Raw genomic sequence first — 17697 nt, forward strand, 5'->3', positions numbered from 1 at the left:
GGACCCTGCAATGTCCAGGCAAGGATTAATAAGGGGCCAGCCTAGGCCAGGTACAGTTGTGCTTGTGGTCTCGGGAAGGGCCAGAGCTGAGGGACACGAGGTACTGTTGACAGGATGTGAGGATTAAAGGAGAGAGATGACATCAGTTTTTAGCCCAGGTGAGTGGGTACCTGTGGGCCTTTGCTAAGCTTCAGCACATGTGTTTAAGTGAATGGTCACAGGCCAAAGTGTGGGATAGTCTTTATTGGAGCTCGGAATGTCAGCAGAACAGACTGTGAAAATGAGCAGCAACAATGGCGGACACCCAGGACCAGGCTGCACGAGGACTCCTGCTTGCCTGCAAGCAGTACACAGGCACGCGCGCACACACACACACACTCTCTACACAGGCTCACACTCACACGCGCTCACTCACCCCTGGTGGGTCTGAGGCCCCTGCCCTGCCTGCTCAGTCAGCCCCGTGCCTCTTGGAGAGGCCTCATCTGCTCCAGGGGTGGAGCCTGAAGGAAACCACTTGGGAGCAGGGCTGAAGGCCCTGGAAGCTACAGGTGTTTGCACTTCGGGAGAAGGGGGTCCAGCAGGAGGATGAGTGAGGTTGCCAGGGACCAAGCACAGGGAACTCTGCGGGGTCAGAGCACGGGGGAGGTGCTGGGGAGGGGTGTAGAAGGGATGGGGTGGAAGAAAAGGTCATCTCCTCTCCTTCACTCACCCAACTACACATCTGGGGACAGAGCCCGGGGCATAGAAAGCCTGGGGAACATCCTGGGGTCCCCTGTGTCCTAGGAAGGCACTGAAATGGGGAGCAGAGCCTGGAGTTTCCCCCAAGTACCCCAACAGGGAGGAGAGGGGGTGACAGAGCAAGAAGGGTCTTACATGCCGGTTATGGGGGCAACGAGACCGGGGAAGCACGAATCCTGCTTCTCGCCCCAAACGTGGGATGGGCAATGGGCTGAGATGCAGCCCCTCTGGCCAGCAGAGGGGGAGGGGCCAGAGCCAGAGCTGCCCCTCTGGTCTCCAGGGCAGTGAGTGGGGGAGCCTGGCCTCGTCCATGTGTCCGTGCTGGGGGTGGAGGCAGGAGTGGGGAGCTGGAGCCTCCTGCCCCCAGGGCCAGGGCTACCAGAGCACGGCCCCGTCCAGGTTCCCGTAGCCTGGCTCAGCCCGCAGCTGCCAGTATGTGTTGTTGGTCACCCACCACTCCTTCCCGCTGCCGTCCGCCTGCCGCCTGGGGAAGACAGCCAAGGGGCGAGAAGAGTGAACATCCCGAAGTAAGGCTGGTTGGAGACGCTGCCTCCCGATGCCCCCCGCCCCCCAGCAAAGCAGGAAGGGGCCGGAGGGGAGAAGGGGAAGCCTCTATTGCAGAGCCCCAGGGCGAGGGCGGAGGACCTGAAGAAGCGAGCCTGGTGAACAATATTGTTCTCCTCCATCACTTTGCGCCTGTCTCGCTGAAGCTGCTCGATCCTTCTCTTCTGAGCCTCCGCGGCCTGTATGTTCCCTTCCTCCAGGTACCTGAGCATCCAGACTGCCATCAGCGGAACTGTCCCCTCAGGGGTCCCAAATCCGAGGCCCCCACACAGGCCCCATCTCCCTAAGGTAACTGCGGGCAGGAAGGATGCTCCCCGCTCCACTTAAAAACTCATGTCAGGGAAGGAGAAGCCTGGGGTTCCCAGGGTGCCTCTGCCTGGCACTGACCTCTGGTCTGGCCGGAGCCGCGTGTCTGTGGAAGGCAGGGACCGTTTCAGCTCTGCTGTCAGCTCATTCAGCTCCAAGGCAAACTGAGTGAAGCCGAAGTTTCGCTCGTGGTCTGGGGGCATTACGTCTGGGGGGAAGGCAGGGGCTGGGGCAGGTGCACTGTGCCATAGCTGCCCTCACCCTTCCCAACCCTTCCCGATCCCCCCACTTACTGGGTTTCCAGATGCACTGACCACTGGGCAGGGGTCCCCGGTATAGCCCCTCGTTCCACTTCCCGAAGAGTCGGTGGAGGACACGGCCGCTCCGGCTGAACACGGCACCCTGCACCTCATGGATGTTGGAGCTCCAGTACTTGGCCTGGGGTGGGGCAGGGGCGGCTCAGGGAGATGCCCCCGCTTCCCCCAGTGTGAGCTGCTGTGGGGGCTAGGCAGGGGCGGGGGGTGTCCCCACCTTGCAGAAGGTGATCTTGCAGTGGCAGGAGCTGTCCTTCGTGTTCCGGATAAGGACCTCCCCATAGTGCTCGATCCAGCGCTGGCCACTCAGGATGTTGTGAATGCAGGACGTCACCTTGTTCCACTCAAAGTGGTCTCCAAACCTGAGAGAGACAGAATGCAAGGGCAGCTGGCCAGCCTTGGGGAACAAGTGCCACCCTGAGCTAGGAGCCCCTGTCTCTTTGGAGCAGCTCATGTGGGTCTATGGAAGAAATCCTGGGGTCCAGGTTCTGGCTCTGCCGTGAAGGGTGACTGATTTATAAAGCAGAGCAGCCTTCTCAGGAAATTTTCAACACATCTCCATTCATTAATAAAGCTCCTGAGTGCCTAAGCCATGGGGATAAAAACACAGACAGGGGCTGTGCCCTTGGGTGCCAGGGACTGTGCCCTTGGGTGCCAGGGACTGTGGTGACTGTTCTGTCACCCTGCTTACCCCCCACTTCTCCCGGTGTTACTCACTACTCTCACTTTACAGAAGAGCCAACTCGGGGCTCTGAGACATCAAGTCTTTTTGCCACTTGCATAACTATAAAGTGGCAGAACCAGGATCCCCGGCCAGGACTTGTGACCCCAAAGCCCAGGTGTCCCCCAACCCCCACACTGGCCTCCGGCTAACTCCTGGACCAAGCTGGGTAAGCCCCTATTCTCTGGCTGCAGTCCCCATCTGTAAAATGAGCTGGATAAGGACATTTCAAATGCGGTTTGTGACCGTTCTGAGATCAATTTAGGTGTGCGTGGGGGTGTGTGCACACACACGCTTTGGCTTGAAGTCTCAAATCTATTTCTTACATGAGTCATAGTCAAAACAGTGTGAAAGCCACTTCATCAGATGACCTCAATGAGCCCTCCCAGCTCTACCAAGCTAAGATGTCTCCCCTTTCCCTGTTGGAAACTGCTACAAATAGAGGGGAAGAATGTGCCGACACGCCCCACCCCAAGCAGCGTCAGGCCAGACTCTTCTCGCCGCCCCACCCCCCCTGCCCCCCACCTGCCCATCCCAGCCTGCAGGATGATGGCCTGTGGACTGGCCTGGCCCCTGAGCACTTAGGAACACTCACCTGGGCAGGCTGACATTCACTGTCCCCACAGGCACGATCTCCAGGGATTTTCCCCAGAACTTGTTCTTCCACTTCATGTCTGGAGTCGGGTTGGGGGAGGGAGAGGGAGAGCAGTGATAAGGCCAGATAGTCTCCCAGCCTCTCCCTACCCTGCCCTTTGCTCCCAGGTCCACTCCGCTATGCCTCCTCCTCACCTTGCCAGAAAATGAAGTTCTCCGACTCCGCATGGCACGCCGAGATGGGGGGGTGGTGGGAGACCTTGGTGAGCAAGGAAGTTCTCTTGAGGCTGTGCTTGAGGGCCCCCAAAGCCCCCTACCCCCACCCCAGTTCTCCTGTCACCCAGATTAGTTAGTTCCAGGTCTCTTGTCCCTGTAATCTGTGGCTACCACCCCAATTCCATCATCATTTTCTCTTTGTCCACAAGGCCCCTACATTCTCCCCGCTCGCCACCCCCCTCTGGAGCTGTCCTTGCCACCCTGCCTCTGGTGCCTTCCAGAACCCCTGCTGAAGCCCCTAAAGTTCTCTAACAGTGACAAGTAGAGACTCCACTGTGCCCTGCCTGGAAGCCAGCCTTCCCACAAGGACTCTCCTCCTGCACCTTCTTCTCCCCAAGCTCACATCACCCCGCAGCCCCTGCACCACATCCTTGGAAAACCCTGACTCTGGAGTCCTTGGGTCGGCTCCACATCTGGAACCTTGAACTCCTATATCTCTGCCTCTCTCTCCATTCCCTGGTGCCCAGGGCTCTGCCAAGACTCTGGCCACTCTGCTTTGTCACAGCCCGTTAGCCCGGCTCACCTCCTTCCCGCTCAGCGGAGACTCCTCCACCACTTCCAGCCCCCTCGCCAGCACCCTTGACCACCTGCTGCCACCGCTCGCCCTGGCCCCCAGCACCAGCGGCCCCGGCTGTGCTGCCCCAGCTCCCTGTGCTCTAGAACCATGGACCCCTCTGCACAACGCAGAGCACATGCTGAAACTTCCGATTCTCCATCGTGTCTTCACCTGGGGCCTCAGTGTCACCCACGGTCCTGAGGGCCTACACCCAAGACATCCCCTGCAAACCACAGCCACTCCCCTGAATCAGAGGGAGACCAGAACCAGCAACCCCTCCCACCAATTCCTGGGCTCCCCTACTGACCTGCTGCCAGGACAGGGCCCTCTCCTCCTCCAGCTGCCTCCCCCCGCTTCCTGCAGGCCCCTCACTCCTCCCGTCGCCCCTCTCTCTGTATTGCAGTCTTTCTCTCTGAACAGAAATATCTCCTATTTCTTCCTCCTTAAAAACAGAGTAAACCGGCCCTGGCCGGTTGGCTCAGCGGTAGAGCGTTGGCCTGGTGTGCAGGGGACCCAGGTTTGATTCCCGGCCAGGGCACATAGGAGAAGCGCCCATTTGCTTCTCCACCCCCCTCTCCTTCCTCTCTGATTTTCTCTTCCCCTCCCGCAGCCAAGGCTCCATTGGAGCAAAGATGGCCCGGGCGCTGGGGATGGCTCCTTGGCCTCTGCCCCAGGCGCTAGAGTGGCTCTGGTCGCGGCAGAGCGACACCCTGGAGGGGCAGAGCATCGCCCTCTGGTGGGCAGAGCGTTGCCCCTAGTGGGCGTGCCAGGTGGATCCCGGTCGGGTGCATGCGGGAGTCTCTCTGACTGTCTCTCCCCATTTCCAGCTTCAGATAAATACAAAAAAACAAACAAACAAAAACAGAGTAAACCTTCCCTTTCTAGTCATGCACGTCTTTGCTAGCGCATGCCCAAAACAAACACTGGCAGCAGCCGGCCCCTCGGAGGGGCGGGGTGGGGCTGGGGGTCATCTTCTACTGTACACACTACTGAACTCTGTGAACTCGTCACCATGTGTTCAGAAACATTTAAAATCTAAACTAAAAAACTGCCTCAACCCTCTATCTCCCCCTCTGGCTGTCACCCTTTTTCTCCCCTGGTAAAATTTTGTGGATATAACCTGCATTTCTCTTTCTCTCTCATTTTTTAACTTCCACTTTTTTTTTTACACTACTCATTGCAACCCAGCCTGGGCCCCCAGCTGTTGTCTGAAATGTCCCACATCAGGAAACGAATGACACCCCCCCCAAGTCCTGTGGCCCATCCGCCCTCCCTTCTCCTGCACCTCTGAGCTCCTGCACCCTCCCCGGCCCGCTCCTCTCTAGACCATTTCTGGGAGCAATCTGTGACTTGACGGTGACTTCTTCAACTGTCAGCTCCCCCACAGTGCTTTCTGAGGAGCTGCGGGCCACATGCCCCAGGGCCCGCTGGACATCTCCCCTCGGAAGTCCAGCCCCCATGGACCAGGAGTCTCCCTAGTTCAGTTACCTTCCTCACATACACTCCAGCTTGCCAACCGGCACCGCCACGCACCCACCAAATTCCGCAATCCAGAAATTCCAGCCCCCCCAGACTTCACCCTCTCATCGGCCCCCTCCCTACCCCTTACTTGTAAGAACATTCTGTTGGCCACTGAGGCCTGTCCAGGCCTGTCCACAAATAGCTCTGGAAGCCCCTGTCCGCCCAGTCCAGCCGCCACGACCTAAGGGCAGGTCCTCAGCAGCTTGCAGGGAAATGCCTGCAGCGGCCTCCTAATGGCCTTCTCTGACCACACCACTGCCTGAGTGTTCTCTATAAAGGGTGATTCTGAGCATGTCATTCTAGTGCTTCAAACCCTCCAGTGCTTCCGCACCGCCTTCGGGTTTAAAAACAAACCCAGAGCTCCTCAGGATCCGGCCCTGCCGTGTCTTCCAGCCCTGTTCCTAACTCCTTCCAAACATGCTCCATCCTCCTTTACACTGCCTGGAACATCCCGTTCTCCTACCCCCTGGACTCCTCGCAAACTCCAGTTCATCCTTCAAGACTTAGCTCAAGCTCACCCCCTAGAGCAGGGGTCCCCAAACTTTTTACACAGGGGGCCAGTTCACTGGCCCTCAGACCGTTGGAGGGCCAGACTATAAAAAAAACTATGAACAAATCCTTATGCACACTGCACATATCTTATTTTAAAGTAAAAAAATAAAACGGGAACAAATACAATATTTAAAATAAAGAACAAGTAAATTTAAATCAACAAACTGACCAGTATTTCAATGGGAACTATGCTCCTCTCACTGACCACGAATGAAAGAGGTGCCCCTTCCAGAAATGCGGCAGGGGCCGGATAAATGGCCTCAGGGGGCCGCATGCGGCCACGGGCCATAGTTTGGGGACCCCTGCCTTAGAGCGTGCCTTCCCAGGGGGAGCTGACTACCCTCCTATGAGCTCCATGATCCCAGCTCCAGAACATGGCACCGTAACTCCTTGTTTCAAGTTCATGCCCCACACTAAGTGGGGTGCTCCTTTGAGTAGAGCCCTCTGTGCCTCCAGCACGTGGCCCGTGCCTGGCCCTGAGCCAGCTGCCCCGTGCTCTCTCCTATGCCCGGTCCCTCTGGAGCTTGGGTGTTTTCCCGCCCCAACCACCCACGAGGTCAGCCCCCTTCTTTTGGGACCCACACCTGTTCACTGATGAAACGGAAGCCTCGGTCTGGCCGCTCACACTCATAGGTCTCCCCCAGGACAGGGTTGAAGGGCTTGCAGCCTGCTCGGTGGTAGGTGGAGGAGTAGGCGGAGACAGCAAAGGCCGCGATGTACACCTGCAGGAGGCAGGGCAGGCAGAATGCCGCTGGGGGTGGCGGGGATCGGAGGGGACGCCACCCCCCAGCAAGCAAGGACTCGGGTTCTGGGGTGGAACTTCTGCAGCAAGAGAACAGCCCAGCCAGGCTTTCCTGGGCCGCAGAGGGCTGCGGGAGGAAGAGGCAGCCCAGTGGGCCCCTGGGCAGGTGGGGCCAGTACCATGCGCTCGCAGGGGTCGGCCACGCGGCTGGCCTGGTCCAGGAGGCTGCTGTACTCGAGCTCCTCACAGAGCCGCTGCAGAGTGTTGAGCGGCTCGTTGAGCTGCACAGGCATCGACACCTTTGACAGGTCCTTCCCAATGTTGTTACGTAGTATGTTCCACAGGCTCACGTCAGCTCCGGGCCCACTGGCCGCCGGCAGGCAGCGGCGTCGGGGTGGCCCTGGAGTTCTCCCTGGAACACACACCCCTGGGGCCCACCCAGCCATGTCACTCTCCAGCACCCAGACACAGCAAGCCCACAGCCTGGCCCACAGTCCAGCCGCCTCCTATCCCAAGTCCCAGTCTCGACCCACTATGGGGCAGGACAGTTGGGGACAAGCTAATTCTTGACAAGCTTCCGAGGGGTTGAGGCGGGCAGCAGGGAAATCCTGTAGCCCAGAAGCCCTTCCTGAGTCCTCACCCTTGCCTTCTGTTCCTTTTATAAAATAGAAACTGATGTCAGGATGAATGCAGATTATTCATCCCATTTTATAGATGAGGAAACAGGCTCCAACAAGTAAAATGACGTGTCCAAAGCCACACTGCTAAAGAGTAGCAAAGTGGGATCGTCTCCCTCTCTGCCAGGCCCTAGTGACCCTTTTCAGAAGACTGGAATGGAGGCTAGCCCCCTGGCCAGCATCTGTCCCACCTCTGGAGCCACTCTGGAACATTCCATAGCTTACAGATTAGCCTTCCTCACCTTCTGGGGTCACCTCTGGAGTAAGCCACCAGTCATCACAAAGGACTGCTTCCCCAAGGGGCCTGGGCTATGGACACCACCAGTTCTCCATCCACCTGCAGCCCCTCCCTGCCCAAACACCTAGCTGGCACCTTTCTGATAGCGCTCAGTTCCCCTGAGGTCCAGCACCTCCTCGGACAGGCTGGTCGTGATTTCACTGGTGCATGACTCCTCCTCCTCTGAGCCCTGGGCCAGGACAGATGACAGGCCGGGCAGATTGGGCCTCCCCCGGGCAGCTGGGCAGTGCCCAGGGCCTGGCAAGACTCTGCCCAGCTAGCCCTTTGGTGGGAAGGGGAAGAGAATGTATTTGGGGAGGTCCTAAGACAATGCCCCAGAAGGCCTGGCATCACCTTGGGAGAGGGAGGGCCTGGCCCTATGACTGGGGTGGGGGTTTGGGGGAAGCTCAGGGTTTGGTAAGATGCAAAGGGAAGTGGGGATTACTAAGATTTGGGGGGTAGGGGCATAGGGTCTCAAATGGGGTCACAGGGAAATGGCTGAGGTGAAGCTGAGGCAGCAATTTCAGGGGAACCCAATGTAGATAAAGCACGTCCAACTGGAAGAAGGGGCCGCAGCAGAGATTTGTAATCAGGGCCACTCAAACCCAGGAGGGTTGGACATATTACAAGAGATAACAGCTGAGGTGGTTAGAAAGGATCTGGGAATCTATAGATTCTAGCCTCTGGATCCCACCCTTATATTCAGGGCCCCCCATCTTATTGCCAGCCTCCCTCACCTCATTCTCAGAAGAGCTGGCGGAGAGAAGAACCTCACAGGCGTCAAAGAACTCTGTGTGGGAATCAGCGAGGGACAGGATGCTGCTCTGAGATAACTGGGGGGTCAGCTCTCGCCCCTTCATGTACAGAGCTTCTTGCTGTGGGAGCAGGGCAGAGACGAGGCCTTAGAGACCGGGCCGGGAGCGTCAGACGGGGCCCCCCTTGCCTGGCAGCTCCCTTGAGAGGGAAGCACAACCAGGACTGAGTCTGAAACCTGTTGAGCAGGAGAAGACACAGAGGGCCGAGAGCAGTGGCGTGAACACCGGCCTGGGAGTCAGGAGACACAGGCCCCACGCTGACGGCCTACCCTTCCGGGGCACCGGCCTTGGGCCTGGCTCCGAGCCCTCTGTGTGTATTAACTCAGTCGATTCTGACACCCCCCCTGCAAGACTGATGTGCTTGTTCTCCTCACTCTGCAGATTGCGACACTGAGGCTCAGGGTCACAAAGTTGCCATGCAATGGAGCCAAATTCAAACCCATGGGGCAGGGCCTTGGAGTCTTTGCTTGGGACCCCTAAGACCCAGCTCAGCTAGTCCACAAGCTTGAGAGCCTGGGCCCATCAGCAAGACTCTCTGTGCCTGACCTGTGGTGGCGCAGTGGATAAAGCGTTGACCTGGAATGCTGAGGTTGCCAGTTCAAAACCCTGGGCTTGCCCGGTCAAGGCACATATGGGAGTTGAAGCTTCCTGCTCCTCCCCCCTTCTCTCTCTCTCTCTCTCTCTCTCTCTCTCTCAATCTCTCTCTCTCTCTCCTCTAAAATGAATAAATAAATAAAAATTTTAAAAAAAGAAGACTCTCTGAGCCTCAGTTTCCTGATCTATCAACTAGAGGGTAAGAATCACTGCCTCACAGGCCTCTGAATTAAATAAAAGTATTCTTCACACTGGTAAGTAATGACCAAGATGTGGCTGCTGTCAATGTCGTGTGAAAGGGGTTGGAGCTAGGATTTCTGGGCTGTTTCAGGTCTGAAAATCGAGCCTGCCTTCGCTGCTGCTAGGACTGACGGCCCAGGAGAAATGGCGCCCACAGCCCACGCCGGCTCCTACCTCCTCGGGGTTCAGAGAGCTAAAGGAGTCTGCCGTGGTGTCCGAGGAGATGGACAGTGAGTGGAGGCGCCTGGGGCCAGCCGAGGCCTCGGAGACCTGCAGGGAAAGGGCGAGGGGACGGGGTGCAGGAGAATGACGCCCTCCCTGCCCCGCCATGCAGACTGCCTCTGCCGTGCTGCCTCCCGGCCCAGGTCTGTTACCGTCCCAGGGTCTGCAGTCCTCAGTCTCAAGCCCTCTCCACCCACCAGTCACCCTGTCCCCAGGCCTCACCCCCATTCTGGACAGCTCGGAACCCTGGTGCAGGTCCCTCAGTTGGTCTCGTTCAGCGGTGAGGGCGGCCAAGACACTGCTGAGGGAGCTGTGCACTGCGGGCGGGGGGGGGGCAGGCTGTCAGACTCTGCCTCCCCCCACTGCCCTGCCTGCCCCTTGTCACCCTCCCCCGCACACTCACCCTTCTGGGCCAGGGCCCAGAAGCTGCGCTGCAGGTGGGCATAGTCTGGGGGAGGCAGCCCCCGGGGTCCTGAGTGATCTCGGGACTCCAGGTATCGGGACAGGTTGGGAACAGAGCCATGGAGACGACCAACCTGTGGGTGAAGGAGGAGGTGAGGGGACAGCCCCTTTCGGAGCGCCCCACCCCAGTGCCCGGGTCCGCACCCCGCCTCACCCGTCCAATGGTGTCGTCCTTGGCAAAGCTCTGTGTGCACCACATGCGACTGGTCCGCTTCCCCTTCTTGGGCCTCTCAGTCGTCACCGAGGCCTGCCAAGTCGAGGCGAGGGGACTCTCACTTTCAGGGTGGGGAAAGGGGGCAGCAACCATCAAAGCCGGGAGAGAGGGCAGATGGCCACAGAAGAGGGCCCAGAGACAAGTGACATCTAAAGCAGGAAGACCACCACCTTGGCAGACAGGAGGAAGGGGTCGCCCCAAAGGGACAAAGAGACAACCCCGAGGCAGTCAGGACACAGGAGGAGAGGCAACTAGGCAGATGCGTCGCTCTGCTGAAAATAAGGAGTGATATCAGGGGACTGGGGACCTGTGCCAGGGCAGTGACAGGAGAAAGCGGTGAGCAGGAGAGAGGCCCCGGGCAGCAGCCTGCCCCCGCCCTGGCCCTCACCTGGTGTGTGGGGATCACGGGCGCTGAGGGGATCCGGTGAAGGGACTCCAGGCTCTGCAGGAGTCGGTGTAGTTCCTGCAGCTTCCCCTGACACTCAGAGAGCTCTGCAGGGAGAATGAATGAGGAAGTCCTCCCACCACCGCCAGGCACCCCAAAGTCTGCCCCTCAGCTTTCCTTTCTCCTCCAAAGGCCTCCCCCACAGCCAGGGAAATCCTGACACTATCCCCCCCCCCCACGCCAATCGTGAGCCCAAAGCAGTTTCCCGTTCCCACTCTTGGTCTGGCCTCACCGGTTTCCCAGGAAAGCCAGCACCTGAGTCTACTGTGTCTGCATCACACCTTACCTCTGCTGTGTTCTCTCTCTCTCTCTCTCTCTCTCCTCACCGGGCTTGCACCCTCTCCCCCAGGCCAACGTCACAGCCCGCCCTCCAGGAGCGCAGTTCTAGAGCATCCCCCTCCCCACAGTACTCCTCCCTGCATTGGCATCTGGGTCTTCCTTTTCAGGAGGCCTGTCCATGTGCCTAGGGCACACGCCCCGCCACCCTCTGTAAGACTGGAACCCCAGGACAGGGCCGGAGTAGACCCAATCAGCTGGGAGGCACAGGCTGTCTCCCCCGTCAGACTGGGGCTCCGGGAGGCAGGGATGGAGGTAACACTTTCCCCCGTGACTGCTGATGCCATCTAAACCTGACAGCACGGGCCCTGCCCTCCGAGGCGTGGTGCCAGGCCACTCACCGTGAGAGCAGCGGTCCAGGCCGTCACTGCCCCTCAACCAAGAAGACACCTTCTCCCGAGGTCCAACCCCAGGGAGAGCTGAGGCACTGACTGCTGTGGGAAGCTGGGCACTAGGAACCTGTGGGGTAGGTCAAGGGTCAGAAGGCATGGTGCCCGCCTCCCTGGGTCTCACTGTCCCCTGAAGCAGCCATACCCGAATCCCTACGTCTCCTGCCCCAGGACCCATTTACCTTCCGGTGAGTGTTGCTGGGCGGCGGGCCGCAGGGCGTGTCCAAGCGCTGGGCCAGGCGGTGGGCACGCAGCTGGGCTACCCAGCTCTGGAACAGCTCCTGAGATTTGATCTGCAGAAGGGACGGCAAAGGGGAGGGACACATAAAAGGAGGACTGCTTCCTAGGGGCAAGCAGTCGGGGGTCCGGCCCCCAGGCAAGCAGGTCTCTCCTTTGTGTCCGACCCATGGAAAGGCCCCTTGCAGACCAGCTTCCCCCAGTGTCTGAACTCTTAATTCTGTGTTCATATAACAACCAACAGGGGTGGTTTGCCATCGGCTGTTGAACATGATGGGAACTCCCTTCTCGTCAAATTCAGGGACAGACCCTCAGCCCCTGCCCTCCTCTCCTGTATGCCTCCGTGCCTCTGCCTGGCTGGGGATCAAGCCACCAACTAGCTCCCAGGGATGTCACCTTGAGGTGGTAGATGTTGTCTTCAGTGTCAAGGTCAATGCGCTGGGCCTTTTTGTTAATGGACATGACAGACAGTCGGACATCAATGGAGCCATGGAGTTTCCCCTTGGTGATCTGGAGAGGAGGAATGGTGGTGGGAAGGGGGCTGGTTTTAGACCCCTGGGGACACAGAGCCATCATGGCTTTGTCACTCTAGGCTCAAAGGCCAGGCAGTGGGGTCACCTTCATGCCCAAGTAACAGTTACAGCAGGGACCTCTCTGTCGTCCTGTGCACAGAACTCAGAAGTCACACTCTGAGCTCACGGGAGTCACAGAGCAGGGAAAATGATGTCCACCCTCAGGGGTCCAAAAAGACGAGGAGGAAGGAGCCTGGGCTTCTAAGCCTTTGGTCCCTTACGCCCAGAATGAGAACGGGACACAGAGGGTGATAAAGCGCCCTCCTTTTTGGGCACTTTTGTGCCAGGCACTGTTCTACGGGACCTACCAAGATGACAATGACCCTACAAATGGGTGATAGCACTGTTCCCATCTTAGAGATGAAGGACCTGAGGCCCAGGGAAGACACTTGCTCAAGACGCCACACCCAGGAATGGTGTATCTGGAATTCAGGCCCTGCTTGGAGGGATTCCAGGAACCCCCTGCCTGCTCAGGGCATGTTGGGACCAGACTCCCCCCACGCCCCCTGGCCAGGCCCCAACTCACATCTTGCCGAGTAGTTGCATAGCGAAGGACCCCGTCCTCGAGCACAAAGTACCTCTGTGACGTTGCCCAGGAGGAACAGGACGCAGGTGACCAAGAGAAAGGGGCATGGGAAGAGAGCAACGTTCACATGTACTTGTCTTCTCCTCCCCAACACACGTACACCCAGCACTGCCCAGCAGCCTCCAGCACGCCCCCAGCCTGCCCTGACGCTCGCCCTGCCCTTCGCCCTGCCCAGCCTACCTTGTGCCAGCCCTTCAGAGGCCACTTCCTCTTCTTGAGCAGGTGGCCTTCCTGCCTCTCGGGCATGATCCCCTCTGCACCTCGCCGGCCGCGAGGCTCCTCCACCACCTCCCACAGCTCAGAGGCCTACAGTCCAGCACAGAGGAGGGGGATGGCTGGTGAGGCCCCTTTGGGCCAAGTGAAGCCCACCCCACTGCCTGCTTCCTGCCCTCAGACCTGCTGGGCACTGCTGGACCTTGCAGACTGAGTGCTCTCGGCCAGCGAGGGAGGGCCCCTCTCTTGGAAGTCCATGGAGAAGGGAGCAGCCACTCCCTGCTGAGGACCCAGAGCAGGGTGGGAAGAGGAGGTTGTCACCTTGTCCCGAGGGGGTCCTTGAAGCAAGAGAGAGACCCCATTAGCACAGACCCTGCTATCACCTTCTCCACCTACAGCCTCTCCTGCATTCTGAGACAAGAGTTCACCACAGTTTCCGCTTACCTGTCCTGCCTCTCCTGAATGTTCCTTCACCGGGGCTGGGCGCCCCTTCTCCTGCAGCCCCAGTGTGCTAGTTCACTGAGACACAGGCACCGGGCCCCACCCGGGGCTGGGCGCCCCTTCTCCTGCAGCCCCACTGTGCTAGTTCACTGAGAGGCAGGCACTGGGCCCCACCCGGGGCTGGGCGCCCCTTTTCCTGCAGCCCCAGTGTGCTAGTTCACTGAGAGGCAGGCACCTGGCCCCACCCGGGGCTGGAGCGCCCCTTCTCCTGCAGCCCCACTGTGCTAGTTCACTGAGAGGCAGGCACCGGGCCCCACCCGGGGCTGGGCGCCCCTTCTCCTGCAGCCCCACTGTGCTAGTTCACTGAGAGGCAGGCACCGGGCCCCACCCGGGGCTGGGCGCCCCTTTTCCTGCAGCCCCAGTGTGCTAGTTCACTGAGAGGCAGGCACCTGGCCCCACCCAGGGCTGGAGCGCCCCTTCTCCTGCAGCCCCACTGTGCTAGTTCACTGAGAGGCAGGCACCGGGCCCCACCCGGGGCTGGGGCGCCCCCTTCTCCTGCAGCCCCAGTGTGCTAGTTCACTGAGAGGCAGGCACCGGGCCCCACCCGGGGCTGGGCGCCCCTTCTCCTGCAGCCCCACTGTGCTAGTTCACTGAGAGGCAGGCACCGGGCCCCACCCGGGGCTGGGGCGCCCCCTTCTCCTGCAGCCCCAGTGTGCTAGTTCACTGAGAGGCAGGCACCGGGCCCCACCCGGGGCTGGGCGCCCCTTCTCCTGCAGCCCCAGTGTGCTAGTTCACTGAGACACAGGCACCGGGCCCCATCCGGGGCTGGGCGCCCCTTTTCCTGCAGCCCCAGTGTGCTAGTTCACTGAGAGGCAGGCACCGGACCCCACCCGGGGCTGGGGCGCTCCCTTCTCCTGCAGCCCCACTGTGCTAGTTCACTGAGAGGCAGGCACCAGGCCCCACCCTGAGCACCCATTCTTGGCTCCAGGAAACAGTTGGTGCTTTCTCAGGAGGATTCCCTGGGGGCGATCAGAGGTGAGGCAGAGGAATGAAGAAAGAGGCTCCAAAAAGGCCAGAGGAATTCAGAGACTAGACAAGCAAGATCTCAGTCCAGCTCCTCTTCAGCATGGAGATTCCTCTGCCATGACCCCCGTGCAGAGCTCCCCAATCCCTTCACCCCAACTCCCTGACGATTGTGCCCATATCCTCTAGTTCTTGGGCTCCCGTTTCCTGCATGGGAAAACTGAGGCCCAGGACGGCCCCCATTGTTCCCTGAGCCTCCTCCCATCAAACGTCCCCCTAGGATGCACACTGTGGACCTTTGGTGTCCCTAAAGCCTCGCCATCTCCTCTCTATCATCCCAGTCCTGGGGGCTCCTGAGAAGTGACACCCACCCAGAGGGAGGAGGGGACTGAGCCAATGGAAACAATGGTGAATGGGGGTCGAGGAGAGGTGGCCAAGAGCATGCCAAGGTCCGCACAGATCCCGCAGCAGTGCCCACAGGCGCCCTTGGCACCAGCCCTGGCCATCCTGGCTCCACAGGGAGATCAATAATGCATGAGGCTCTGTGTGTGTGAGACGGGGGGAGGGAACTGGAGGGGCAAGGTTGGCTAATGGCTGGGGAAACAGCTCAGACCTTCCGATGGAACCTGTAAGCACCTGAGGAGTTGAGGCCAGAGGGAACAGGGACACGGTGGGGCAGGGGTGGCCAGGAGCTCGGGCCAGAGAGGCCCATGCTGACAGACTGACGGGGGGTGGGGGGCTCCTCCATTCAGCCACTGAAAGTTCCCAAAGTCTCCCAGTGTTTGGGTACCCCTGTGCCCTTTTCCTGGCCATGTGGGATCCTGGCCCCTCACTGCTTACAGCTGGAGGGGGAGGTTCCGTGTGTGGGGCCGAGGTAAGCCAGGTGGGTGCCCTGTCTCCATCTTCATTCCCGCCCCCTTCTCCGGAAGAGCAGAGCCACCAGCTCCAGGTGGAAGCCTTAGGGGAATGTCAGCTGATGCCAGCGTGGCCCCCTTACCCCAGGGTCCATGGACGCCAGTGCTCTTTGGCCCGCACGCCGCTCTGCCTCTGAGTCACCGTCTCCAAGTCGCCCGCTCCCTCCTCACAGAGCTGAGCAGTGGCAGCAGCTGCTGCAGGAACCAGGAAGGAAGGAGACAGCGGAGCCTCCCCTCTAGCCGGATCTCCCCACCTTCCCCTCCCCCGCCCTCCTCCCGCCCAGCTCCGGGCGGCCGCTCAGCTCTGCCCCCCTGCTCCCCGGAGGACTCAGGGCTGAGTGACGCCCCAGCACTGAGGAGGCCCAGGAGTAGGGGCAGCGTCCCACCGGGCGCCGTTCCAAAGGGGTCACCAAGGACTGGGAGCTGCTGGCCGGAAGCCCACAGCGGTAAACGGTTTGGTTTTTTTTTTTACTCAGACTAGCATGGGCTTGACCCCAGGTAGTACCCAAGTCCATTTCCTTATTAACTCCTGCCTCTCGTTTTACATCTGAAAATAGATTGCAAAATTTGGAGCCAGCAAAGGTATCAGGTTGATGGGAAGGGATGGATGCCCGGTTTAGACAGTGCCAAGAGCACAATCAGCAGGGCAGACCAGGCCCCAAAGGGCCGGGGGACAGGGCTGTCACTGGACCCCTGGGGGCGGGGTGCTGAGAGCACCTCCGATGCGGTAAGCCCAATACCCCCGCCTGCGAGTCTCTGCACCAGGAGCAGGTCCAGGGCAGGACCCAGCCGGCTGGTAAAGGCCTCGTGGCAGCCAGCGTGGGTACCCTCGCTTCCTGAGCACCTCTGCTCTGCTGCTGGAGTTGTGTTCAGCTGCTCTGTTCTAAAAATCAGCTCTTGAGAAAGGTCTCAAGTTCACTGAAACAATGTGGAAGGGCAGACAGCTTTAGTGCAGTGAAGCCTCTTTCTGGAAAGTGGGATTTTAACGGTGGGGCCTCAGGCTCAGCAGCAGGTAAAGGATATAATATGAGGTTCTTCTTTGACTCATATGGTTTAGGCTACTTTCCCCACCCATCTTGTACCCACATGGCCTTGGCTGCCCCTTCAGGGTCTTACAGTGCTCTCAGGAGATGCCTGTGCTTGGCGTCATTCAGAACCTCAGCCCTGACTTGCTCCCGGAGGGTGTTGCTAGTACCTGGCTGTTCTGGGAGTCAGGGGCAGCATTGGGCAGCACTGGCCAGACTGGTTCTGGCGTCCAGGAGCCTCAAGGGCCTTTTCATTCATTCCACATTGTTGAGCATCCCTGGGTGGCCAGTTTGGTCCTGGACCAGGCACAGAGAGGCCACTACAGATCACCACTGCCGGAGTGGTGTGTGCCCGACTTGGGAAGCTATGGCCCGGCTCCAGGTCCAGGAGGAATGCTCAACAGCCACTCTCCCTACATCAACCTTGTGTCCACACAGAGCATGCTCCATAAAGGGTCAGCTTTTTAAAAAATTTTAATTTTTCTTAACTGAGAAGCAGGGGAGGCAGAGACAGACTTCACATGTGCCCCGACCGGGATCCACCTGGCAAGTCCCCTATGGAGTGATGTTCTGCCCATTTGGGTTCCTTGCTCCGTTGTTTGGCAACCAAGCTATTTTAGCACCTGAGGTGAGGCCATGGAGCCATCCTCAGAGCCCGGGGCCAACTTGCTCTAACCAAGCCATGGCTGTGGGAGAGGAAGAGGTAGAGAGACGAGGGGGAGGGGTGGAGAAGCATATGGTTGCTTCTCCTGTGTGCCCTGATCAAATTTGGGACATCCACATGCCCAGTCAATGTTCTACCACTGAGCCAACCAGCCAGGGCCAAGGGTTGGCTTCTAGTTAAACATCTCTCCTTCATTAGGAACTACGTCAGTAGTTCCTTGCCTTGAATGAGGCCTTCTACTGAAAAGCCCCTTTGCCCCCTCATTTATACAGAACCCTGGTTTTCTCCCAGCTCCTTTTCTCAAAACCACCTGGACATATTAGGTATTGGGTGAAGATGGCAGCTGCTTTTAAAAGGACAAGCATGTAAGAGATGCTATTTGTAGGAGGTGACAGGCTTGGACATGGGAAGAGGAAGGACTTTCTAGGAAGTGAAGTGAGAGTTAGAGATGATCCTAAGGATGAGTC

The 17697-nt window shown here is 59.1% G+C and overlaps 1 protein-coding gene across 1 annotated transcript; it reads right to left on the reverse strand.

Annotated features, from left to right (window-relative positions):
- Positions 1-235: 235 nt before the first annotated feature.
- Positions 236-15776, reverse strand: OSBPL7 (oxysterol binding protein like 7). The gene is made up of 23 exons (XM_066263820.1): positions 15625-15776; positions 13347-13501; positions 13131-13256; positions 12891-12944; positions 12189-12302; positions 11738-11848; positions 11508-11625; positions 10774-10877; positions 10326-10418; positions 10113-10245; positions 9932-10026; positions 9662-9757; positions 8576-8713; positions 7935-8028; positions 7064-7311; positions 6727-6864; positions 3433-3496; positions 3239-3317; positions 2140-2284; positions 1902-2046; positions 1690-1816; positions 1384-1506; positions 236-1222 (listed from the first exon to the last, which is right to left on the reverse strand). Exons 2-23 carry the CDS (start codon positions 13419-13421, stop codon positions 1114-1116), a joined length of 2529 nt encoding a protein of 842 aa, XP_066119917.1. The 5' UTR covers positions 13422-13501; positions 15625-15776; the 3' UTR covers positions 236-1113.
- Between the last annotated feature and the right edge of the window lie 1921 nt (positions 15777-17697).

Source organism: Saccopteryx bilineata, chromosome 2, assembly GCF_036850765.1.
Source record: "Saccopteryx bilineata isolate mSacBil1 chromosome 2, mSacBil1_pri_phased_curated, whole genome shotgun sequence".
Lineage (NCBI taxonomy): Eukaryota > Metazoa > Chordata > Mammalia > Chiroptera > Emballonuridae > Saccopteryx > Saccopteryx bilineata.

What these genes read in the sequence shown, in the direction of transcription:
- OSBPL7 (XM_066263820.1), bottom strand. Translation starts at nt 13,421, where the DNA reads ATGGACTTCCAAGAGAGGGGCCCTCCCTCGCTGGCCGAGAGCACTCAG. An exon ending in CTGGGCCCTGGCCCAGAAGG is followed by an intron (nt 10,027 to 10,112) that starts GTGAGTGTGCGG and finishes CCCCGCCCGCAG; the next exon opens with TGCACAGCTCCCTCAGCAGT. An exon ending in CACCAGGCTCGCTTCTTCAG is followed by an intron (nt 1,223 to 1,383) that starts GTCCTCCGCCCT and finishes TGTCTTCCCCAG; the next exon opens with GCGGCAGGCGGACGGCAGCG.